Raw genomic sequence first — 24,986 nt, forward strand, 5'->3', positions numbered from 1 at the left:
CTATGCTTTATGACCACAAAAAAGCACTCTCTTCCGTTGATGGTCCAGTGGGAGAACATAACCCGGTGTCCAGGAATAGTCTAACCCACTGGCCACAGTTTGTCATCACCACAGTGTGTGGGTCATAGTCTAGGGGAGGGTGACGACTGCCTGGGGTGATCCCCACCTTTAAAAGCCATTCGAGGTAGGGAAAAAAATGGTACCCACGACCTCTGAATATGTGCTGCGACCACTGCCATCACTTTCATCAAAACTCGAGGAGCGTTGATGAGACCAAAGTGGCGCACAGCAAACAGCAAGTCGTCTTGGCCCACTGTGAATTGCTGGTAATGCCTGTGGGTTGGCAGGGTGAGGATGTGCATATAAACATCCTGCAAATCAAATCCTACCTTCCAGTCTCTATGGTCAAGGGCAGACAAGACCTGGTTAGGGTGAGCATCCTGAATTTGTCCATTCTGAGGAAGGCACTGAGAGTGCAAAGGCCTAAATGGGACAAAGGCCTATGTCCTTCTTCAGCACCAAAAAGTAGCAGGGTTAACAACCAGTTCCCACCTCCGATGTTGAAACCCTCTATATGGCTTCTTCAGTCAGACCGGCCTGAACTTCTTGCTGTAAAAGGACAGGTGATCCTCCTTCAGCTGGCCTGAGAGTGGTGGAAGGATAGCTGGAGTGGAAATAAAGAGGTGGACATAATCCAGCCGGACAATCTGCAGGATCCATTTGTCCAAAGTGATGGCTTGCCACCCTGGGACAAAATGCTAGATCTTGCCTCCAACAGGACAGCTGTGTGCTTGCAAGGCCCCTTATAGAGATTTTGTATGTGCTTCAGGAGTTACTAGGGATTGGTCTACTTGCTTCCCTGCTGTTCACGTCTGTGGGTACAATGGCTGTAGCGTCTGCAGGGCTGGTAAAGGACAGTTGCTGGTGGCATTGAAAGCCTTTACCATAGCCAAGGATACAGAGAAACTGCTAGTGAAACTAAGCAGACAAGCCCAAAGTGTGTGCAAAGGCTGATGAATAGAGCCATCAAAGGACATGTCCATTACGAAAGATTGACACCTCCAGGGAAGCCTGTAGGCCTCATTCAGGCAGGTCTCCCGAGTTTGAGATGGGTATCAATTGCTCAGCGAAGGCGATCTGTGGTACCTAAACCACATAGAAGTTTTAATTTTAAAAACATAGCAGCCATCCTGAATGGCTTGTGTAAGAGTGGGGGCAAGTCTGCTGGTACCGAAGGCAGTACCTGAACAACTGAGTCCCAAAGGGTTTGAGTGTATTACCCTATAGGCAGCTGGCGCTGACAGTTGGAGTATGACATGAGTTTTTCAAAGGTTTCGAGGCGCTTTCACCATCTATCCACTGGGGTGCTAGGGAAGGTATTTGGGTTGACCCTGCTTGTGGATGTTTGCATCACTAGACTTCCTAGGGCTGGGTGCTGTGTTAGGAAAGCCAACCACCAGGAGCAGGTCAGTGGCACCTCACTATCTGCCTATTTACAGGCAGTCTGGAATACAGCTTTACCTATGTCCTAAGAAGCTTGTCTGGGAGGGCCTCATTAAAAGGCCATAGTAGCTCATTAGTGGTCGGATCGGGTTGGAGGATTTCTGTGACATTTGTTTTCATCTACAGAGTAGGCAACTGGAGGTGAAGAACATAGCTGTGCTTTACATCACTCATGCGAAGAACTTGCCCAGGTGGACAGACGTGTTCAGGTTCTGGAGGAGTATTCAATCCACTGTCATCTTGTAGCTTATTATACCAGTTGTCTTCAGAGCATGGTTAATAGCAATCATTATCAGAATCCAAGCCAAAAACACTGACTGAGTTGGGCCCTTCCTTCAGGTGAGACAAAGTGTCAATCAATTGGTTGCCAAAAGGCTGAGGCATACTGAGATCAGACTGCAGCCTCAATCGAAGCCAAAGTAGAGTTAGAGAGCACAGAGGATTGTGCTTTGTGGTCTGGCGTCAGCATCTGTGTCGATGTTGCAAGGTTGTGGCACTAAGACAGACACCGGCACCAAAGTTGATGAGGGGTCTGAAACAGGTCCAGAGGTTCTAGCTGGTGCCAAGGAAGGAGCCATCTGTGAAGTTCCAGGTAGAGGTCCTTGTGGTTCTTTGGGACCCAGACAACACACTAGATGGAGCCAGCAGTGTGCAAAAGAGATCCAGAATAGCTTCAAGGAACTCGTGGCTCTGCTTCGGTGGTCACCGAAAAGGCCAGAAACCCAGTTTGCCCAGAATGTGAATCAGAATGCCCTCCGAAGGAGATAGAGTTCAGGACAGAGTCAGAGAGGAATGTTTAGGCCCTCCGAAATTCTCAGAAATTTGAAAATGGCTGGAAGGGACCACGTCACGCTTACACTTCTTGTGCTTTTTTTTGGACTTACCAGATGACTGAGACCTTGGCGAAGATCTGCCACAGGAACACTACTTTACCTCTGAACGATCAAGATGTGGAGTCTTTCGGTATTTGGCACCATACAGCTTCACCACACAGTCCATGATAGCCTTTGGATCCATCAAGGCGCAGTTATCCCCGCCTTGGAGTTGTGATCTGACCCTAACTGCCAGAGACATTTGCTTGTGACAGTGCCTACAAGGTTTGAGCATTGTGGTGTTAGGAGAGGACACTGTCTCTTGCAAACTGGTATTTTAATGTTGAGAAAGGGTCTTGTGAAGAGACAAGGGGAAGTTCTGGACCCTTTTCTAGTGGTGCAGATAGAAAGGAAGTGACATCAGTGCACTTTGGTGGCTTATATGCAGTTCGCTCCACTTCAAGAGCAGAACGTTAGCGCAGAGCCGTGTGAAGTACTGATTGAAAATTTCAGGTACCAGTCCGACACTTAGGGAATATTCAAAAGGTGATAATTGTGTGGTTAGAGGTATCTATCAGAAGAGACATGCAAGTCTTCCTAAGTAGCACCCTTTTCAAGACAGCTCTTAGAAAAAGACAAAGGAATAGGCCACAGATGTCAAAGGTTTGTGTTTTAAACCACACTCAGTGTAGACATTCCGAGCCTAGTTATACTACTTCTGGGCCATGTTTCAGTGATGTATGATGTATTTATTTTTCTGCTGGTAGCTTGTGTGTGGTAATGAGTGAGATGTGTCTGCTGGGTTCAGAACAGGTCACTGCCTGGCATACATAGCACGTCTGAGTGTTCGCCAATGTGATAGCCTTGATGGTTATGCTTAGAATCAAGCACATGATGGTGACTTTGCCAGTGTGCATAAAAACAGAGATGATAACTCTATTACAGACGCTTCTTTTAGAAAGTAGGGGCTAGCATACAACCCCACAGATCCATGTACTGGATAGCAGGTCACAAATCTTCCAGGGCTACGCCACAGATCACTCACAGTTTCAACTCCATAGCAAACTCATCTTGGTAGGCACATGAATGATCTTACCCCACAGATGATGCACAACATAAAGCTCTCCAATCTGGGAGAAAAATCCACCCACAGCCTCATCGTTTTCTTGTCTGTGTTGAATGGCTCGTGCCCTGGGGATAGAGTAAGGAAAACTAATTGCAATACAATGAAAGGAAAAACACAGAGGAAGATAGTTCTTGCATCTACATCGAAGGAGGACATGCACCATGCACGAACCATACAATGTGGTGGGTGGGTCACAAAAGGTAGCCTTCGACAAGGACAAGTGTGGACAAGAAACGATATCATGTACGTGCGTGAAAGAAAAACCATAGATAGAAATGTACAGGGGGAAACAACAAAAGAAGCACAGACACTTTGCAGGGCACAGCAAATGTCAATGAAGACAAGATGATTACTTACCTGTAATCCTAGTGGTTTTTCAGGGGTATTCTCTCTGAATCCATGGATTCAGAACATTAGAACACACCTGCAGGTTCCTCAAAACAACATTTCTGCAAAGGAAACATGCATGTAGGAAGCAACCTTTTGTATAGGGTTCTCTCTTTTTATGGATAAAAAAAAGTAAATCCAATTAGCCAAATTGACAATACAGTACTGCTGGCTCAAAACACCACCATGCAAGACCCTTTTTAAAACCCTAAAATAAATTTAAATCCTAGCCTCTAATAAGCATGAACCGTGCTAAATAACTACTTTGAGGAACCGCAGGGTCTGCCAGCCTTCCCATCATGTAGAGCAGAGTTAGTGAGAAAATTTGTATTAAAGAGATAGTAACACGATCACTTACCTTCGCACCTTATCACCAAAGGCCTTGAAAATCAGGGTGGTGGGAAGGTTGTTTATGGATTCAGAGAGAACATCCGTGGATGACAACTAAGGTAAGTAATGTGTCCTTCTTTGTCACAGGATTATTTCTGATCTCCATCAACAATAGAACAGAGTAGCAACCTAGAATTATGCTCAACCCCTGAGGAGTGATGAAGGACAATGGTGAACACGTATGTATGTACATTACTGGTAAAAAAAGTTGCACAATGATGCACAACCTACCAGAGTATCTGTTCTGTAGTTGCAATCTAAATAGCAGCAGTTTAGTGAAAGTGTGAAACCGATTTACAGGTTGCCACTTTACAAATAGTAATGTAGTAGCCAACATAGTGCAGATAGCACCATAGAAAAACAAACAGTGATTTGTAGATTGATTAATGGTTTTGGTATTATCCAAGTAATATTTTAGAATACTTTTCACATCTAGGTAATGGAATTATCTCTCTAAGCATACATCATTTGAGAACGTTGGAAGGAAGATTATTTCATTTATATGAAAATCTGAAATATCATTGGGCAGGAACAAAGGATGAATTCTTAATGAAACCTGGTTACTGTGGAATATCAGATATAGTTCCTCCAAACAGAGCTTGAAAACCACACATCCACATGGCTAATGTTCTAGCCATAAGAAATACATTTTCCTACATACCTCTTAAGAATGGGTTCTCCTAGCTTCAAAAGAGCATTGTCAAGTTCGCAAGATCTCAAGTTCGCAAGATCTCCGAATAGAGGGAAAACTTTCCTCAATCTCTCAAAGAAATCTTTAATCACGAGTATGGTAAAAAAAAGGATGACTGAGACTCGTCCTAAAAGCAGTGACAGTAGCCAATGTGCACATATTGCTTTGTAATGAATAAGGGTAACATTTTCATTTCTTTCAAGATTTTGGTCCAACTGTTTCACTTCTACTTTAAAGCATACCAAGAGCGAGTGGAGGAACTTTTTGCTTCTTTCAGAATTTTCATGCAATCATCTGTAGGTACTCAGGAGCCAGGCAGTCAAGTTCAGAGTTGAGTCTTGGGTGAAAAACCATGCCAGACATCCTGGGAAGCAGTTTGGGTGTGAGTGGAAGTCTCGTGAAGTTTAAACTACCTGTAAAGCAGATCAGGATACCACCAGTGTCTCAGTCGATCCAGAGATATGAGGATCTTATTTGTCTTACACTCCAAAATTCTATTGATGTCTTTATGGAGCAAGGGGATTGGAGGAAAAGTGAAAGTGAATGTCCTTGACCAAGCTATGAAAAGGGAAAGGTCCCTGGATCTGGGAAGGCTCCGCAGAAGACAGCTGCATGTTCAAAATGGCCGCCACAGATCACCCTGAGAGAACAAAGGTAGCAGTTCTAGCGCTACACGCCGGAGAAGAGCATGATGATGCCACCGCCAGAAGTAGCCACAAAGCGAAGATGGGAAACAAGGAAATGCACGATCTCGAGGACGCTGACCGGCAGGAGAGGAGCAAAGTCATCGTGACCACAGGAGCGGAGACAATGGGATTGTGCCAGAACAGAGGAGCCGCCAGGGACAGGAAAACTCAGTAGAGAATGACACGCTTAACAGGTGAGGTTGGAGCTGACGGGAGAGTTCCGAAGTTGACTGGAATGTACTTCACAAGTTTGTTTCTTGTTTGTCCGTCAGCCTACCACAATATCGTTGTGTGTTTTTGCCTGTAGCAGGTTGATTTGCAAACTGACCCATTCATAGATGATGCTAGGCAGCATGTTGCTCTCGAAGGCTTCTACTGAGCTCTTCTGTTCTGTAAGTGAATGATGGGAATTACAGCCAGAGAAACTGTCGCCCTGGTCCAGTGACAGATCAACTGAACTTCTTTGAAAGGTCTCTTGATCTTTTTCTCCCTTGCTCTTTGGTATATTGCATGGTTATAGATTGTCAATGTGAAGTAGTACCGTTGTTGCAGAGATTGATGGAAGGAAAGACTTCAAAGCAATATGATCTGCCCTCAACTGGAGTATGTTGATAGGATGCCATTTCTTTTTTGGAGACCGTCTGAACTGGGCTGATATATTTCCCATGTAAATTTTCCAGCCTTCCATCACGGCATCTGTAACATATGAGACTACAGTGGGAGGATTTTGGAACCAAACGCCCTGCTGCATGTTCACTTTCTTGTACCACCACTCATGAGACTAAATAGAGTTTTTCAGAGTGGACATCACTAATCTTCCAACCGTATGCAGTCTGACCTTGGGAACTAGCAAAATGCATGGAGCCTTATTGTCCAGACCAGATGATACTCGTCTGACTCATGTGGCTGGTGTCGCTTTAAAAAAAAAATCTTCAAACGTTTAGATGACACCATTCCCTCTGAGGAGACGCTTGTAGCTGGTCTATTGTGATCAGCAAGCACTGTATTCTTTGTTATGGACACAAAATTGATTTCATGGCAGGAACATAAAAGCCCGGCACACTCGGCTATCTTCCTTCTTTTTTGCAGCTGCTCACTGCAGACAAGAGTTATATGCTTGGGTTGATTATATATTTAGTGTGAACTGTTTTGGTTTGAGTTATTAGGTAAATTTAGGGTATCACGTTTAAACATTTTCTTTACATTTACTGTTCATAGGGACAGGGGTTACTTTTTAGGTATTATAATGTCAGCCTTGTAAATATCAAAATAAAAGGAACAGTATTAAGTTATGGTGCTTCAATAATTTATATTTTAACTTTATAGATTCACTGATTTGTAGGCCAGTTGCGTGATCTTTGAATTCTTACTGTTGATGTGCACGGGCTGTTGGGTGTAATGTTGAGCAGCTTTGTAGAGAGCCACCTGTTCATGCTAAAGCTTCCAAGGAACAGAGCGTGTTCAGGAAGCTGCAGGTTCACACTCGAGCAAACGTAGTGGAGAGCTCGGGCCTAGAGAGTAGATCTCTGGGCTTCAACAGAAGTATGCGGGTGCATGCATGACATCTTACGTTGGAAACCATTTTGTGAAATTGAGATAGAAGTACATTTAGTCTGCTTATGTCTTTTGTTGGTAGCCATTTTGTCTTGTTGGGTCAGGCATCCATTTTAAAAACAGGAATGCATTTTGACATTTCATGATTGCGTGCAACCATAACGGTTACACCTCATACGATTCAAACTGGTGAGGAGACTTGGTGTTTAAAAGAGTTGTTCAACAGTTTAAAATGGCTGAGGGAAAAGGGCAAATACCTCAGAAAGATGTTGCTGAGGAGAGGACAAAATTAGGAAAACAACTGATTAAATATCTTCTGAGGTCATTAGTAGGATGGAAAAAGAAGTTGGAGTTTATGTTGCCATCAAAAGGATTGGGCTCAGAAACATAGCATTGTTTGGTCAGCTAATGAAGCGGAGGTTTACAGAAAGAAAGGGGATAAAGCGAACCATAAGTTGAAAAATGTGGTTTGGTTCAGGCCAAGAGAAGGAAGTCTGCGAAATAGTGTACTCTTTGTATTGGGCGCAATTGATTTTGTCAAGTTACTATGAAGATCCAGACCGCATAAAGCCAAAATGGTCTTCATGTACCATTTAAGCTTTGATGGTGAATTGGCTTTTACCAGTCAATCATCCAAATAGGAGTAGACAAAATTTCCCTTCTTCCCCTGCACTCTGCTGCCACCCGCACCAGACTAATGGAAAAGAAATCCTTGGAGTTCACTTCAGGACACAAGGGATGACATAATATTGACAATGAACATGTGCAGATGGGAATGTGAAAATAAATAGGGCAGATGACGTAGGGTTACGGCTAGAGCAGGCGACCTCGAAACTGGGGAACCGGGTTGAATCTCGGCAGGGACACAACATCCTGCGATTCTGGGTAAATCACAGAATCTCCCCGTGCCTAACACAAATGAATGTGTACTTGTATGAAGTAACTGGTGCTCATGTAAAGCGCTCGGATACCCGATATCTTTGGGTCGAGGTCACGCTATATAAAATTCCCGCCCAAAAAACCCAGATTGCAGGCCTATAAAAGCCATCAAGTCTCCCTGGTTAAGGCGAGGGAGTATCCGAGCAAGAGCCAGCACGTGTAATGTTTCCCTTTTGAACCATTTGTTGTCATAGCTAAGGCCCAGGATGGCCCAAACTCTGGCCTTTTTTTCTGAACCAAAAAACAACATGAGTAAACGCCATTATTTTTCTGCAACTTGAGAACTTTCTCAATCTGCCAAGAATAATTTTTACCTACTGCGTCAGACATTTCAAGTATATTGCTTTGAACTCCTTTAATGGAAAGTGAGGTGGAGAACAAATGCATCTGAATGTGTAACTAGATGTGACCATTTTTAGAACCCAGATAATTTGTTAACTTCCAACATGAGGGAGAGTGGTTGCAAATGTTCCCAGGCCACTGGACAGTGATGATAGAGCAAGTCATTGTTTTGATGGAGAGCCCTTACCTGCAGCCACAGGAGCTTGTGAAGAGCCACTCTTTTGTTACAATTTGGGTCTCTAAATATTACTGTTTCTGTGGTTGTTGTACCTGGAGCTATAATTGTTACTGCCTTTTCCAACAAAGAATATGGAACACTACTGGCCTCTACCATAACCTTTGAACTGCACGTTAGACATTTGATTTCTTTTCTCCATATGAAATTATAGTGATTTTTGTTCTGCCCTAATGTATTGTAGTTCTTAATCTGCATAGGTTGCAAACATTGATGAATCTTATAAGGATATGTCCATAAACTTTTGTACATCTAAAGGGTCAAAGATGTGAATCTCAATCTTTAGCTTCAATGAATAGATTTACTGTGGCATGTTGCATGCTGCCAGAGCAGCGGAGTTCTTGGCTGCACTTATGTTCAGGTATGTGGCAATCATAACATCTTGAAATTGATCCTTTAAGTTCTCCTGATCCTTTTCTGAACCAAATGAATGAGTCCAACCTGAGATTTCCACCATTGCCCATTATAGTATCCTAGAACAGTGGTTTTAACAACCCTCAAGAGCTATGCTCAAGGTTATACACACTGTCTAATAAACAGCACACAACCTCTTACTCTCGGTCTTGGTAGGTGCTGAGAAAGTAGATTCATGGGTACTGTGATATTTTCTGGCAGCAGACAACTGAAGGCGGCGTTTCTCTTAAGAAAAGAGGATCAGATTTTGGTGGCCTGCATTTTCTTTTTTCATGACTTGTGTCAAGTGGTTTAATGGAGGCTCAAGTCAAGAATGTATGCATCGGAGGCTCCAAAAGACGTGGAACCAGAGCTACCATGGACCTTGCCTGTGGTTTTGTGAGAAAGATTTCAAAGACAATAGAAGTTTTGTAAACCAGAGCAGATGCTTAGATGTTCAATTTTCTAGCTGCTCTATTCAGGACCTCATGAACTGACATCATTTACTGTGGATATTCTACAAGATAGGAAGTCTAGAGATATAGAGAAACCACTCATGTCTGACCCAGAGGAGGACAAGACCCTTCTTCAGGGAGTGTCAGATGTGTATTTGAGAGACCTGTCAGAACTATTACCCGTAGAATGTGTAAAGTCATGGTCCTTTTTTTCTCTGGAGGCTCATCTTCTGTGACACAGTGATGGCTATGCTTGTTGTCCTTTTTTGTGGAGCTGATGGAGGGTGCTTTGGCAGGACAGGGTTCAATGATGTTGGTGCAAATGGATCCTTGTAACTCCAAGCAGTTGTGAGTCTTACTCCACCAATGGCACAAACGAAGATCTTACTCTGTAGAAGGTTGCAGTTTCAAAGAAGATGAATATCCACAATGTGGTTTCAGGTTCTCATTTGCTCACTGGACGTTGGCCCTTTCCGCACCATAGGATGGATGAGAGAATCCACGGGGTTCCTTGATGCAGAGAAGAACAAGTAACATACCTTTGGTAATGCCTTATCTGGTAGAGACTAAATCCAGCCGCAGATTTCTTAACTTAGAATGTTCCCAGGTGTCAGACTGGATCCAGAAGATTTTTCTTTGAGTAGTAGCCTTGCCTGCCAGTAGGTGGCGTCGAATGGATCAGCGCCCGTCGTCGCCCGCGTCGGAAGTGACAATGCAGTAACTATATAGGCGCCACCCAGGCGCACTGACATCAGTTACTTTTCAGGACTTTTGAAACCAAAAGCGCAGGGCCATGGAGAACACTGACCACTGGATGGTCGGTAAGGAATCAGCAGCTAGATATAGTCTCAATCAAATAAGTTGTTACTGAAGGTAAGTAACTTGCTCATTTGCCAGAAACTTCTAACCACAGATTCCTTACTTTAGAATAGATACCCAAGCAATACCATCCCCTGAAGAAGATGGGCGAACCAATTTTAAATGAGAATTTCCTGCAGGACCGAACGGGCAATGTGCCCATCCCTCCGGACCTAATTGTCTAGAAAAAATGTTTGGTAAACGTGTGCAGGGAAGCCCACGTTGCTGCCTGGCAGATATCCAGGACCTCAACTCCGCATAGTAACGCAGTGATAGCCGCCTTAGCTCTAGTGGAATGAGCCCGCAAACCTTCTTAAGGTTGCTTCTTGGCCACTGGGTAGCAGATTTTGATGCAGAGCACGACCAATCTGGAGATGATCCGCTTCTGTACAGCCAACCTTTCTTTGCACCAACATACTCAAGAAAGAGTTGGTTGTCCACCCAGAACTCGTGTGCAGAAAAGGTAGAACAACAATGCTCTTTTTTGGTCCAGATGGATGAGTCGTTCCTCTTCCTTAAATCGAAGCAGAAGAGCATAAAAGGATGGCAAGGTGATAGATTGGCCTATATTTAAATGGGGTGACCACTTTTTGTAGAAAGAAGACCCTTGTGTGAAGCATCACTTTGTCAAGACAGACTTAGAGGTAAGGTGGCTCAAATGGTAAGGCCTGCAGTTCACTTACTTTGCGGGCAGATGTAATTGCCACAAGGAAAGCTGTTTTCAAGGTGAGAAGCATGAGGGGACAATTGTGTGGAGGCTCAAAAGGTGCACATATCAAAAAAACTAAAACCAAATTAAGGTCCTACTGAGGCATAATGAATGGAGAAAGGAAGAGATAAGCAAGACCCTTGAGAAACCTATGTACAATAAGGGGTTCGAACAAAGAGGGTAGATCAGGCAACCGGATTAAAGCAGAAATGGCTGATAGATTAAGGGCTGGGGAGAAGAGTTGGCCTAATGGCTAGGGCAGTCGACCTCTAATCTGGGGAACTGGGTTCGAGTCTCGACAATGACGCAGAACATCCTGCGATTCTGGGCAAATCACTTAATCTCTCCGTGCTTAACCAAAATGAATGTGTCCTTATGTAACGCAACTGGTGCTATGTAAAGCGCTCGGATACCAAACTCGGGTCAAGTTTGCGCCATATAAAACTCTTATGAAAAAATAATTTAAAAAAAGGCTACACTACTAAGTGCCCAGAGCAGAGCCCTGCTGGGCAAGAGCAAGAATGAAAAAAGAATGAAAAGCTGAACCTCAGAAAGAGGGGCAGCAGAAAGGAGGAACAGATTTTTCTGCACATCATGCCACAAATTTCATCCAATGGAAGGCGTACACAGCCTTGGTGGAGGGATGCCTGGCTACCAAGATCACATTACAGACTTCGGGAGGAAGGTAGAAAGCTGTCAACTGTCGCAGCTCAATCCCCGCGCATGAAGTAAAGTGGACAGGTTTAGGTGGAGAACTTACAACTGTTGTTGCAAAAGAAAATCCTCCCAAAGGGGCAGCCTGATTGGAGGATCAATGGCCATGCACAGGAACTCAGGATAACAGACTCTTCATGCCCAGTCCGGAGCCACAAGGATGACTTGGGCTTGGGTCATTCTTGATCTTCTTGAGAACTCTGGGTAGGAGTGGTATGGGAGGAAAAGGGTACAGGAGGCCTGATCTTCACTCAAGAAGAAAAGCTTCTCTGAGCGAGTGCCACCCTGGACACTCCAGCGCACAAAACTGTTGACATTGCTTGTTCTCAGTAGTGGCGGACAGATGCAATTTAGGCTCTCCCCACTGCTGAAAGAGACCTTGCACCACCTCCTGTTGGAGACGCCATTCGTGATCGGCTAGGCATTTTTGTCTGAGTTTGTCTGCTCTGGCGGACCACCAGAGATATGCCCTGACGTTCCAGCCATGTTCAGAGACATAGGGTTTTTTGACAAAGTATTCATGACCCCACCTCACCCTGTTTGTTGCAGTACCATATAGCGAGTGGTGTTGTCTGTGAACACTTGTACCAGCCTACCCTTGATGGAGGGTAAAAAGGCTTTCAATGGCAGTCAAATCGCACGAAACTCCAGCATGTTGATTTGGAGTCCGGATTCCACCGGAGGCCAGAGTCTTCTGATCTCCACCTCTCCCAGATTACCACCCCATCCAAGGAGTGACTTATCTGTCACTACTGGTGGATCTGGTTGGGGAAGGAAGGGGTCTGCCTCTGACCCAATTGCGGTTCTTAAGCCACCACTGAAGATAGTTTGTAGTTTTCTCAGAGATCTGGACCAGGTCAGAGAGATTTCCCTGATGCTGCACCCTCTGCAACTTCAGGTGCCACTGCAGAGCCCACATACGCCATCTGGCATATGTCTCCAACAGGAGGTCATTAGGCCCATCAGCCTCACCGAAAGTCAGGATAGAGGCTGAAATATCAGTACCATAGCCTGAATATCCTGAACTTACCACTCGGGAGAATAAGCCCAAAACTGCACTGTGTCCAAAACAGCTCAGATGAAAGGGAGCACAACAGCTTTGAGCAACCCACCTTTAGCAGCCAGTCATCGAGGTAGGGGAAGACTAGAACCTCTGACCTCCGCAGGTGAGCTGCAACCACCCACCTTGGTGAACACCGAGGGGTGATGGTTAGGCCAAAACGAAGCACGGTGAACTGAAAGTGCTTGTGACTTACCGTAAACTGCAGATAGCGCAGGTGGGCAGACAGGACAGGAATATGAAAGCGCCCGCAAGTCCAGTACTACGATTCAGTCTCCAGGATCCAGGGCAGACAAGACCTACGTTAACATGAGCATTTTGAATTTCTTCTTTTTGAGGAGGAGTTTGAGAGTTCGGAGATCGAGGATAGGACGAAGGCCCTTCTCTTTTGTGGGAACCAGAAAGTAGTGGGAATAACATTCACAGCCTACTTCTGGCACCGGAACCCACTCTATGGCTCCCTTGGCCAAAAGAGCTGAGACCTCCTCCAGGAAAAGGGAGTGATGATCCTCCGTCAGTCGGTGGTTTGACAGTGGTATGGGGAGGAGGGTGTGTGGGGGTAGGGGGGAGTCTCAGAGGGGAGGGAGTAGCCCCTTCAGGCAATCTGTAAATCCCACCCGTCCGATGTTATGGACTGGCAGTGAGGCAGGTGATGGCGATTCCTGCTGCCAACTGGGTGCCCATGGTGGTAAAGGGGCAGACGAAGGTTTTGGAGGCTGTTGCAGTAGGAGGGTTGCGGAGTGACTTGTCATGTTCCGCGGTGTACCGCGGTGTTCACGGGTCCCGGGCTGTCGCAGGAAGAAAGGAAACTACAGTTCCCGGCATGCCGCGCGTAGGTCACGTAGGACGCCGAGTGCGCGCGCATGCCAGGAAATAAAGGAGCGGAACTAACGGCTGTGAAACGCCGATAATTCCGTAGTTACAGGGAAGAGAGTGTGGAGCTCCGGACCCTTGGCAGTTTCCGACTTGTTTTCCCAAGTCCGTCTGAACCGTGAGTAAGGGGCTTTCTGGCGGCGGTGTGAGGCGTTGGTTCCATCGATCCCAACAGCACACCGGCCGGCTGACTCAGAAAGAACCCATCTTTGGTTGTTGGTCCAGAACAGCGTTTGGCATTCCATGGGCAGTTGGAGCTACAGTGACCTGGCGCAGCTTCATTGCCAAACGCCAACTGTATATATGTATATAAATATCTTGTTTCAAGGAAAAGCGAAGGGACTCACTTGCACATGAACACTGAGCCTCGCTATTCATTTGCCCAGAAGGAGTAAAACTTTGACTCCTTTATTGAAATAGGGCACAATAACTATTTGGCACCGCGGTGTGACGTCAACACTGCGTTCCGTTCAAAAAGGAGCCTTTTCTCTTGGTGAATTCAGGGGAGTTTCCGCATGAAGCAGAATTTATTGTTCTTTTATTCTCGTTTCTGCAGGAGACAGGAGGGGTCTTGAGAGAGGGGCTTGTGGTTTACCCATACAAGTAGATATGAAGCAATATTCAGGGTATGTGTAGGGTATTTGCTGTTATACATCCGTTATTCAGGTTTCCCTGCACCTGTATATGTCATACAGTGTATGTTTTGTCTTGCAGCTGGGTACAAGTCCTCTTACCTCCTCCACATCAGTGTCTCCGCTAGGATTAAAGCCTTGTGTATTTTCCTTTACAGGTATTACTCACACATAGTGGGAAGTTCTTTGGTTAGTGAAGACCACTGTAGAATACCCGTTAGAGTGAGGGAGATAGGGTGTTCTAATCTTTTGTTATTTGTCATTTCAGATCTCCCTCCCCGCTGTCCCCTTCCTTTCCCGCGCCCCGTTGAATTATCTCGATTGTTCGTGTCACTGCATATTGAACATTGAGGTAATTTGGTAGGGCCAGGTATTGGACTCTCAGCTCAGCCCCGAGGAAGCCTAAAGCCGAACCTTGACAGAATTATCGGCCCAAGGAATTTACCTCTTCTTGGCTGTGTTGAGAGTCGCCATGACAACCTTAGAAGATGTTATGGCTGCTTTGGCCTTAGTGCAGGTAGAGCTGGCCGCGTCCAATAGAGAGGTAGCCGCCTCGAGAGCGGAGAACGCTCAATTGCGGGCCAGGGTGGATAGATTGCCACAAGCCTCCACAACCACGGGAGCTACCGGTGGCTCTTCCCCTACCACTTCTGTGGTAGTAGAAATGCCGGCCCAAATACCCCTGGCTCCACCAGAACGATACCATGGGGACATTAAAAAGGTGCAGGTGTTTATGACGCAGGTTCAAATGCACTTTATGTGCAAACCAAAAATGTTTTCCACACATCAGGCGAGGGTAGCTTTCCTTATATCATATTTAGGAGGGGAAGCTGCTCAGTGGGCTGTTCCGATAGTCAGAAGGGATGACCCCCTCCTATATCACTGGGACGATTTTAGAGAAGAATTCGAAAAGACATTCGATAGGAGGGCTGAAACCTTCACGGCGGACAGAGAACTGTTAAAGCTGAAACAGGGGGATGCCGATCTTGTCACTTATCTCAACAACTTCAGACGACTCGTGGCAGAAACGGATTGGCCGGAAGCCAAGAGAACCGCTTTGTTCTATCAAGGCCTTAGCGAGGAAATGAAGGACGTGTTGGCTCAGATCGATCCACAACCCCGTACCTGCACTGCGTTGATAGAGCTCGCCTTACGCTTGGACCATCGTATGAAAGAAAGAAAAGGAGAACATAAGAAAAAGGACAAAACCGTGATGCCCTATGAACAAGCCGGTGGCGGAGAAAAACCGGCTTATCATTCCGAAGCAATGGAGGTAGGGGCCGTGCGAGCCTCATTGACCACTAGCGAAAGAGACCATAGGCGCAAACAAGGGTTATGTCTCTATTGTGGCAAGAAAGGCCATTTCCTGCGTGAATGCCCGGTGAAACCAAAAGGCAATAGATACAAGGGAGGACAAAGCCTCGCCGGAGTGGCAGAAAAAGAGTCGGGAAACTACACGGCTTGATGGCAGAGGAAGGGAAGCCCTCAAGCTCACATATTATCCCTTCGCTCTCCCCAAGAACAGAAGCAGAGAAGAATCATCTGTTTCTGCAAATGTCCATGATGATAGATGGCGTACAACAGGATGTACATGTGATGATCGACTCCGGTGCTACGGGTTGTTTTATGGATTACACTGAAGCACGGAGACTAGGAGTAACACTAGTACCCAAAAACACACCAGAGACGGTCTACGCCGTAGACGGGAACGAACTACAAGCAGGACCCATACGTTACCACACGATGGAATATGAACTGGTTTATGATAATCATCATCAGGAAATGCTGGTTTACAATATCATAGAAGCCCCACAGTATGGCATCATACTAGGTCTCCCATGGTTACAGAAACATGACCCCGATATACGTTGGACCACTAAAACGGTCCAGTTTCTTTCTCCATACTGCAGCGAACACTGTATGATGAAGCCTTGGAACCCTGCTTCCACCTTAGCTGCCATGCAAACGATAGCCACAGCAGCAGAAAAAGACGTGACCTTGCCTCCTTGATATGCAGAGTTTGGGGCGGTCTTTAGTGATAAAGAGGCAGAAGAGCTCCCACCTCACAGAACCTATGATTGTCGCATCGACCTCCTCCCAGGCTCTGAAATCCCCAACGGGAGGATCTACGCTCTGACGTTGCCCGAGACAGAAACCCTGAGAGACTATCTTGATAAATATTTGGCTCTAGGATTCATTAGACCTTCCAGATCCCCAGCAGCGTCTCCCTTATTCTTCATACCTAAAGCAAACGGTGAAAAAAGGTGCTGCATTGACTATCGCGCATTAAACGCCATCACGGTAAAAAATCAATACCCCTTGCCCTTGATCCCAGTACTCCTGGAACAAGTCCGTGCAGCGCGTATCTATACAAAGTTGGATCTGCGTGGGGCATATCACCTTGTACGCATTAGGCAGGGTGATGAGTGGAAGACGGCCTTTAAAACGCGGTATGGACTCTACGAGTATTTGGTGATGCCCTTTGGGCTTTGCAACGCCCCGGCCGCGTTTCAATTCTTTCTCAACGAAGTACTTCGCGACTTTTTGGACCGTCACGTAGTCGTTTACATAGACGATATTTTGGTCTATTCAAATTCAACAAAGGAGCACATAACACATGTCAAATCCGTATTACAGGCGCTAAGGGAACACCATCTTTTCTGTAAAATCACCAAATGCGAATTCCACGTCACAACAGTGGAGTTTCTGGGTGTGATGCTGACGCCATCGGGACAAGTGATGGCAGAAAGAAAAGTGCAAGCCATAGTGGAATGGCCAGTACCCAAGAATGTCAAGGACATTCAGAGCCTGTTGGGATTTGCCAACTTTTACAGGAGATTCATAGCAGGATTCTCAGGAATGGTGGCAACCCTCACGAGACTTACAAAAAAGAACACACAGTTCGTGTGGGATCAGGAAGCACAGCGTGCGTTTAACGCATTAAAGACTGCCTTCTCCTCTGCCCCGGTGTTAACACATGCCAATCCGGATATCCCATTCATCGTCGAGGCAGATGCCTCTGAGATTGCTCTGGGGGCAGTATTGTCCCAAAAAGAGGGTTCCACGGGTGTTCTACATCCAATCGCCTACATGTCACGGAAACTCAGCCCTGCGGAAGTAAATTATACTATCGCGGAAAAGGAATTGCTTGCCATAAGAGACGCTTTCTTAACATGGCGACACTGGCTGATGGGAGCCAAACACTTGATCACGGTGTATACCGACCATCGCAATCTGCAGTTTTTAAGAGCAGCAAGACATCTGTCCCCCAGACAGCTTCGGTGGATGTTGTTCTTCGAAGAATACCGCTTCATGGTTACGTTCAGGCCCGGTACTAACAACAGAAAAGCTGATGCACTAACACGAAGAGAAAATCACCTACTCCCTTTGGAGAAACCCATTCGATCTATCGTCGAGCCCGGACAGGTGATAGGAGTAACCCACACCAACGATTTCCTATCGGGAGTACGGAGAGGAGCCCAAACCTGTGTGTGGCGCACATGGCTACGGCATCACCCTGAGTGGAAGATGAAACAAGGCATCCCTATGAGAGGAACACAAGTCCTAATACCCACGACTGCGTTGCGGAAGACAGTCTTCTCCTGGTGCCACAAAGTCCCGTGTGCGGGACATATGGGATTCATCAAAACGTTGGAAAAAACCCAAAGACAATTCTGGTGGCCTTCCATCAGACCAGATTTGAGCCAATGGGTGGCGGAGTGTGTCACCTGTAATCAGATGAAATCGAACCGACAACAACCGCAGGGGTTGTTACAACCGCTTCTCACTCCTAACCTTCCGTGGGAAAGATTCTCAGTGGACTTCATAGTAGGACTCCGAAAGACCAAGGCAAAGCGGCTATAGTGGTTGTGGTGGACTTCCTAACAAAAATGGGCCACTTCATCGCCTGTGCTCAGGTGCCCTCTGCGGGCCAATTGGCTCACCTTCTACTGGTGAACGTAGTAAGGCTACATGGCCTGCCCCGTGATATCGTATCCGATCGCGGGGCTCAGTTTACAGCCCGATTCTGGAAAACATGGTGCACCGCCTTACACATCACCTCGTCTGTGTCCACTAGCTTCCATCCGCAAACAGATGGACAGACGGAGAGAGTAAATCAATCCTTAAAACAGTACCTCCGTTGTTATGTACAAGAAAGCAGCGATTCCTGGGTAACTTGGTTGTGGGTGGCAGAGGTGGCCTACAATAGCACCCAACACGCATCCACACTCCACTCACCTTTCTATTGTTCCTATGGGCATCACCCCCGGTTCACCCCCATGCTGTTACCTTCCGATAATGTGAAAATACCTGAGGTGAAAGAAAGATTGATGCGTGTGCGCCAAGTTCTTTTGGATACACGCAGGAATCTTACAAAGGCCAAAGCTAGGTACAAACACCAGGCCGACAAGCACAGGAGACCCAATCCGGTCTATCGGAAGGGGGATCTGGTGTGGTTGTCCACACGTAACATCAAGTTTAAACGGCCCAGCGTGTTTAACCCCCGGTTCATCGGTCCTTACCGAGTGGTAAAGCATGTGAACCCTGTGGCTGTGAGTCTGCGTCTACCGGCGCAGATGCGTATCCATCCGGTTTTTCATGTGTCGCCCTTGAAACCCTCTAGGTGTCCTGTGCGTAGATCACCTCTGCCTGTCTGGGTGCAACAGGATAAGGAGTATGAGGTACGGAAGGTGTTGGACTCTAGATGGGTGAGGGGTCGATTGCAGTACTTGCTGTCCTGGAAGGGGTATGGGCCTGAGGTGGATTCCTGGGAACCGGCCAGGGCCGTTCGGGCTCCCAGGTTGGTGGCTCAGTTCCATCGTTTGTTTCCAGCGAAGCCAAGGGCGGGTCAGTCCCCTTTGTGAAGGGGGATGTACTGTCATGTTCCGCGGTGTACCGCGGTGTTCACGGGTCCCGGGCTGTCGCAGGAAGAAAGGAAACTACAGTTCCCGGCATGCCGCGCGTAGGTCACGTAGGACGCCGAGTGCGCGCGCATGCCAGGAAATAAAGGAGCGGAACTAACGGCTGTGAAACGCCGATAATTCCGTAGTTACAGGGAAGAGAGTGTGGAGCTCCGGACCCTTGGCAGTTTCCGACTTGTTTTCCCAAGTCCGTCTGAACCGTGAGTAAGGGGCTTTCTGGCGGCGGTGTGAGACGTTGGTTCCATCGATTCCAACAGCACACCGGCCGGCTGACTCAGAAAGAACCCATCTTTGGTTGTTGGTCCAGAACAGTGTTTGGCATTCCATGGGCAGTTGGAGCTACAGTGACCTGGCGCAGCTTCATTGCCAAACGCTAACTGTATATAAATATCTTGTTTCAAGGAAAAGCGAAGGGACTCACTTGCACATGAACACTGAGCCTCGCTATTCATTTGCCCAGAAGGAGTAAAACTTTGACTCCTTTATTGAAATAGGGCACAATAACTATTTGGCACCGCGGTGTGACGTCAACACTGCGTTCCGTTCAAAAAGGAGCCTTTTCTCTTGGTGAATTCAGGGGAGTTTCCGCATGAAGCAGAATTTATTGTTCTTTTATTCTCGTTTCTGCAGGAGACAGGAGGGGTCTTGAGAGAGGGGCTTGTGGTTTACCCATACAAGTAGATATGAAGCAATATTCAGGGTATGTGTAGGGTATTTGCTGTTATATATCCGTTATTCAGGTTTCCCTGCACCTGTATATGTCATACAGTGTATGTTTTGTCTTGCAGCTGGGTACAAGTCCTCTTACCTCCTCCACATCAGTGTCTCCGCTAGGATTAAAGCCTTGTGTATTTTCCTTTACAGGTATTACTCACACATAGTGGGAAGTTCTTTGGTTAGTGAAGACCACTGTAGAATACCCGTTAGAGTGAGGGAGATAGGGTGTTCTAATCTTTTGTTATTTGTCATTTCAGATCTCCCTCCCCGCTGTCCCCTTCCTTTCCCGCGCCCCGTTGAATTATCTCGATTGTTCGTGTCACTGCATATTGAACATTGAGGTAATTTGGTAGGGCCAGGTATTGGACTCTCAACTCAGCCCCGAGGAAGCCTAAAGCCGAACCTTGACATGACTAGACCGATGGCCACCTGACCCATGAGATCTGTGGATACCATGCCCTCAGCAATGCAGAGGCTGGGGAGCCTGCGCAGTGCAGTGGCTGGGCGGGAATTGGCGCGGCTGGAAGCCCCCTTCGTAACCATGAAAGAAGCAAAAGTCAGATTGAGGTGAACGTGCGCCAGGAGAGAGGCCTAAGGACCTGGCCATAGCAGAGAATCCTTAAAGCTGAAACGGCATTGTCTCTGTAGAGGCGGGTGTAATCAAAGGACCTGGCCGTAAGGGTAGCTTACTGAATAGTGAACTTTCACAAGCTATTACCGATGGAAGAGACGCAGCAGAGTACAGTCCAGGCCTCCTCGGGGACCTGTGTCAGTACCTGCGCAACCGTATCCCACAAAGTGTGGGAATAACGGCCCAATTGGCATGCAGTGTTCAAGGACCACCGCAAAGCCAGGCTGGCAGAAGCCTACATCTTCCCAAATTAGTCCAGCCTCTTGGAATCGCTATCTGAGGGAGAGGTAGGGAAAGCACCTAGGGCCAGATGCATCAAAGGGTTTTGCCCATTCTGTGTCTATGGGAAAATGGGTTCATGCATATGGCCCCTAGAGAGGTGGAGGCTTGGACCACCAAGCTCTCAGGGTAGGGTGTTGCGGGGCGATAGTGGCGGGTAATCATCCTATTCACAGGAACCCCTGTGCTGGGTTTGGACCACGTACCCAACAGGACATCTGTAAGGGCATCATTGAATGGGAGTTGGGGTTCCAATGCAGAGACTCCCGGTTGCAACACCTCTATCAAGAGATTAGTCTTGACTGCCTCTGAAAGTAGCTAATGGTCAAGGACCTCAGACACCCTCTGCATCACCATTGCGTAAGAAGCGCCCTCCTCCCTAGCCACAGTAGGTGGAGAAAGCAGACCAGCATCTGAGACGTATCCAGGCCGCTGGCCTCACCCAGGTCCCACACCAGTCCAAACTCTGTACTTCCTCATAGGGCTGGTATTCTAAAGGGTCCAGTGACCCCTTCCCCCAGTCTTCCCCTAAGGCATAGCTGATAAAAATAAGGCTCAGCCTCCGATCTAGGAGGCAAGACTCCAGCTGGCATCAGAGTTGCCATCGGGCAACTCCGTTCTGGCTCTGTGTCAGAGTTGTGGTTGACAATTGAGATGGTGCTGCCAGCGCTGGGCTCATCGCTGGGGAAGTTCGAGAGGGCACGGCCGGCATCGGTCCGCATCCAGGAATGGATCCTTGGGGGCCCCATTGGAGCCGCCAGTGTTGAACCAGATGGGGCCCCTTCTGACTGGGTCGGGCCGCCCAAATATGAGGCACATGTCCTCATAGAACTCTTTAAATTGGATGGGGTTGCTCCAACCTTTGTAAATTCGAGAAGGCGCGGAGTTGGCCCAGGCTTCAGGGAAAAATTTCCTAGGACACCGAGGTTCTCTCGTCTCGTTGGCCTACTGATGAGGAGAAGTCGAAGAGCGCTTTGACTTCTTGCTCTTCTATTTGTGCCACCAACCTGAGTGTCCAGAGGACTTTGAATGGGACCAGGAAGACTTCGGGCTCAGCAAATTATCCTGGAACCTTGCCCTCAACCAGGATCTCGACTGCCACAGAGTCATATGCAGGGTGGCTAGCAGCTTCAGGACTGCTCCCTCAAAGCCTTGGGAGCTATGGTCCAGCAATCAGAACAAATCTTGATGTTTTTACGTTCCAGACGCTACAGACAAATGAGATGAGGGTCCGTCACTAACATCGGTTGGTAACAGGCCCCACAGAACTTAAAACCCAACTAGCACAAAGACATTCCTCGACACACCAGGAGATAAACCTCAAAGATAGCCAACAAAAATGTCAAAAAACACCTGTCAAAAAATGACAGAGGGGTAGCTCTTCTTCGGATCAGCACTGGCTGGCACGGAAAGAAAAGAACTGACGTCAGCGTGAATGGGTGGCGCCTATATAGGTATCGGGACATCACTTTCGGTGCAGACGCTGGCACTGAGGGACGTGGAGCCAATCAACGCCACCTACAGGCTAGCACGGGTACTGCTCATGAAAAATCTTCTGGGCCCAGTCTGACGCCAGGGAGACATTCTATAGTTAGGAATCTGTGGCTATAAATCTCCATCAGATTGACCTTCTTGCAAAGAAGAGAGTTTCCCAGAGACCAGAAAGGACCGGGTATAAGGTAGTTTTCAAAAAAGTTTCCTTTCTGTGTTATTAGGCTTTTGTGTTAGTGACCAACAGGCCTACATGCATATCCAATACCTTTTGTTTTTAGCCGTGACACTAAATGTTCTTATTACACCACACTAAATTAGATTTAGATCTCTCAAAGTTTATTTTCTTAAAACATATTCATTCTTCATTAAAAACATTTTACAAATATATTCGTGCAGTGCTCTGGTACAATATTCACACCTCTCTCTAACAATTTCGTATTACGTTATTCTGGCACAGAGTCACGGATGGTTATGCATCAAACTTAAATATTAAATAAAACAAGAAGTTCACAAATTACTTAATAGGCATATTACTTCAATATACACATACAATAAAATAAGTCCTTTGTCGACGCGTTTCGGTGCTTAAAGGTATAGTGGCACCTTCTTCAGGACAGACGAATTAAAAACCAATGTGTTCTTCTTTCTAGAAAGAAATGCATACCATTAATTTATTGTGATTGGAGAGAAATTATTCTAATTGTGGGCACATCTAGTTCATGTCACTATCTAGGCTATTTGTCAAAACTTATCACCCAACTTACTTGAATTGTTGGGGTACAGTTCCTGCTCTTAATAATCAGGACACCTATGTCATCAATTCTGATCTTTTTGTTGGGCAACCACTTATCGTAAGTCACGCAATCTAAAATACAAGGATAGGAAAAATAAGTTCTTTTTAGAATTTCTTAGAGAGAGTATAGTATTAATTCAAACTCTTGTCGTCGGCCTGTTGTTGTGGTAGTGTTTACACATTAACAACTTACTTTAAAAACCGGGGAGACAATTGATCGGTGGTCTCTAATTTCACCAACGATGCGTCTTTCAATCTGCGCAGGGATACTATCAGATTCGCCGATGTCTGTATAAGTACACAGAACATCATCATGAGAACCCTTATCCTATGATCATGCTATCACCGATCATCTAATTGGTAAGCATAAGTACATACCATTAAACATATAGCATTGTTATTCAGTCAGGCTGTGAACTTAAGCGCCAATTCCGTCAGTTTCTTGATGCCTGTATTGGATAGACAGGGCATACATTTTCAAATTTGATTTGCTAGGGTAATGATAACCAAACTAGTGCCTAGCCAGTTAGATACACCCATACATACCATAAAATTGTGCACTTCCCAGTGGCAGCGTAACAGTTATTTATGCTGTCCTCTATTGTGCGTTTGGCAGGAGGCTCGGTGCCCTGTTTTCGCACCCTCTTGTTTGTGGGCTCCTGGTGTGGATCTATGTAATAGAGCAATATTGTGTAGAACATTATTTCTCTATAGATAATTATTATCCAATCAGAAATACTCAATTTTGCCCCTGAGGCAGGCAAATAATAACTGAGTTTAGAGTGACTGCTGATTTTATTTAAAAAAATATTTTTTTATTCTGTGCTGTGACTCCAGAGTTTGTTTGTGAGGGTTACATACGGTTCTCACAAGTCTACCCTCACCCTTATACATCGTACGTGGTAGTTACAAACTTAGCCACTCTATACTTATTAAACAGCTACAATTGGGCTCATAATTCAATGATTTTATAGAACTGCCCACGTGTTCCCCCACCTCTCTGGTAATGTTTCTAGGGCGTCCGTATTCAGATGACCCTTGGATTCACTAGGCTATTTTTGACTACCGGCTCCTCCATAACCAATGTCTAGTGTTTTCCTGAACCGGATCCGTATTCCCCTTGTATTCCGAGATACGATAGCCCTCATCATTTTACTGCTGTGCACCCTCGTGAACAAATGCCCTTGCAGTGTTGCTCCTAAGCAGCTATCTGAGCAGACTTAGTATCCTGCCCTTCTTGGATCAATTATCCTCCATTATGGGGGTCTTAGTGTAGTTACACCACTAAGGCTTAAGACATCGGGCCGATCTTATGCTGCGGAGTACTAACTCTAAACAGCATATCCCCTTCCAGCATGTCTCCTTACCGTAAAAATCGGCGGTTGGTCACGTAGTACTCCCCAGCTTCCGGTATGGGAGGGTCACTACTAGCCCATCTTATATATCGTTCTTAATTGGCAAAAAGTGGTGAAATTAATTAGTCAAGTAATAGGATTTGAATTTGGACATGTAAAACTGTTCTCTTAATTGCCGTTTCTTGTTTAAGTCACCTCCTCTCACAGATATTTTGATTTTTTCTAGAATGAACCATTTTACATCATCCAAGCTGTGTTTCTCGGTGAGCCAATGCTCAACCAAGGAAGCGTTCTTTCTCTGATTTTTTATGGCTGAGCGGTGCTCAGTGAGGCGTAAGCGCATTTCGCGTCCAGTCTCACCTATATAGCATTTGTTGCACGGACAAATCAAAAGGTACACTACATTCGATGTCCGGCAATTTACATGGTCGTTCAT

At 46.3% G+C, this 24,986-nt stretch overlaps 1 protein-coding gene across 1 annotated transcript in view; it reads right to left on the reverse strand.

Annotated features, from left to right (window-relative positions):
* The window catches only part of NIPSNAP1 (nipsnap homolog 1), a 244,073-nt gene that overhangs the window by 56,112 nt on the left and 162,975 nt on the right, over nucleotides 1-24,986 (reverse strand). The window contains exon 8 of the mRNA XM_078667188.1: nucleotides 3,412-3,506. Coding sequence (XP_078523314.1) covers nucleotides 3,412-3,506 — 95 coding nt within the window. The remainder of the gene's footprint in view (nucleotides 1-3,411; nucleotides 3,507-24,986) is intronic.

The sequence above is a fragment of the Lissotriton helveticus genome, chromosome 11, assembly GCF_964261635.1.
Source record: "Lissotriton helveticus chromosome 11, aLisHel1.1, whole genome shotgun sequence".
NCBI lineage: Eukaryota > Metazoa > Chordata > Amphibia > Caudata > Salamandridae > Lissotriton > Lissotriton helveticus.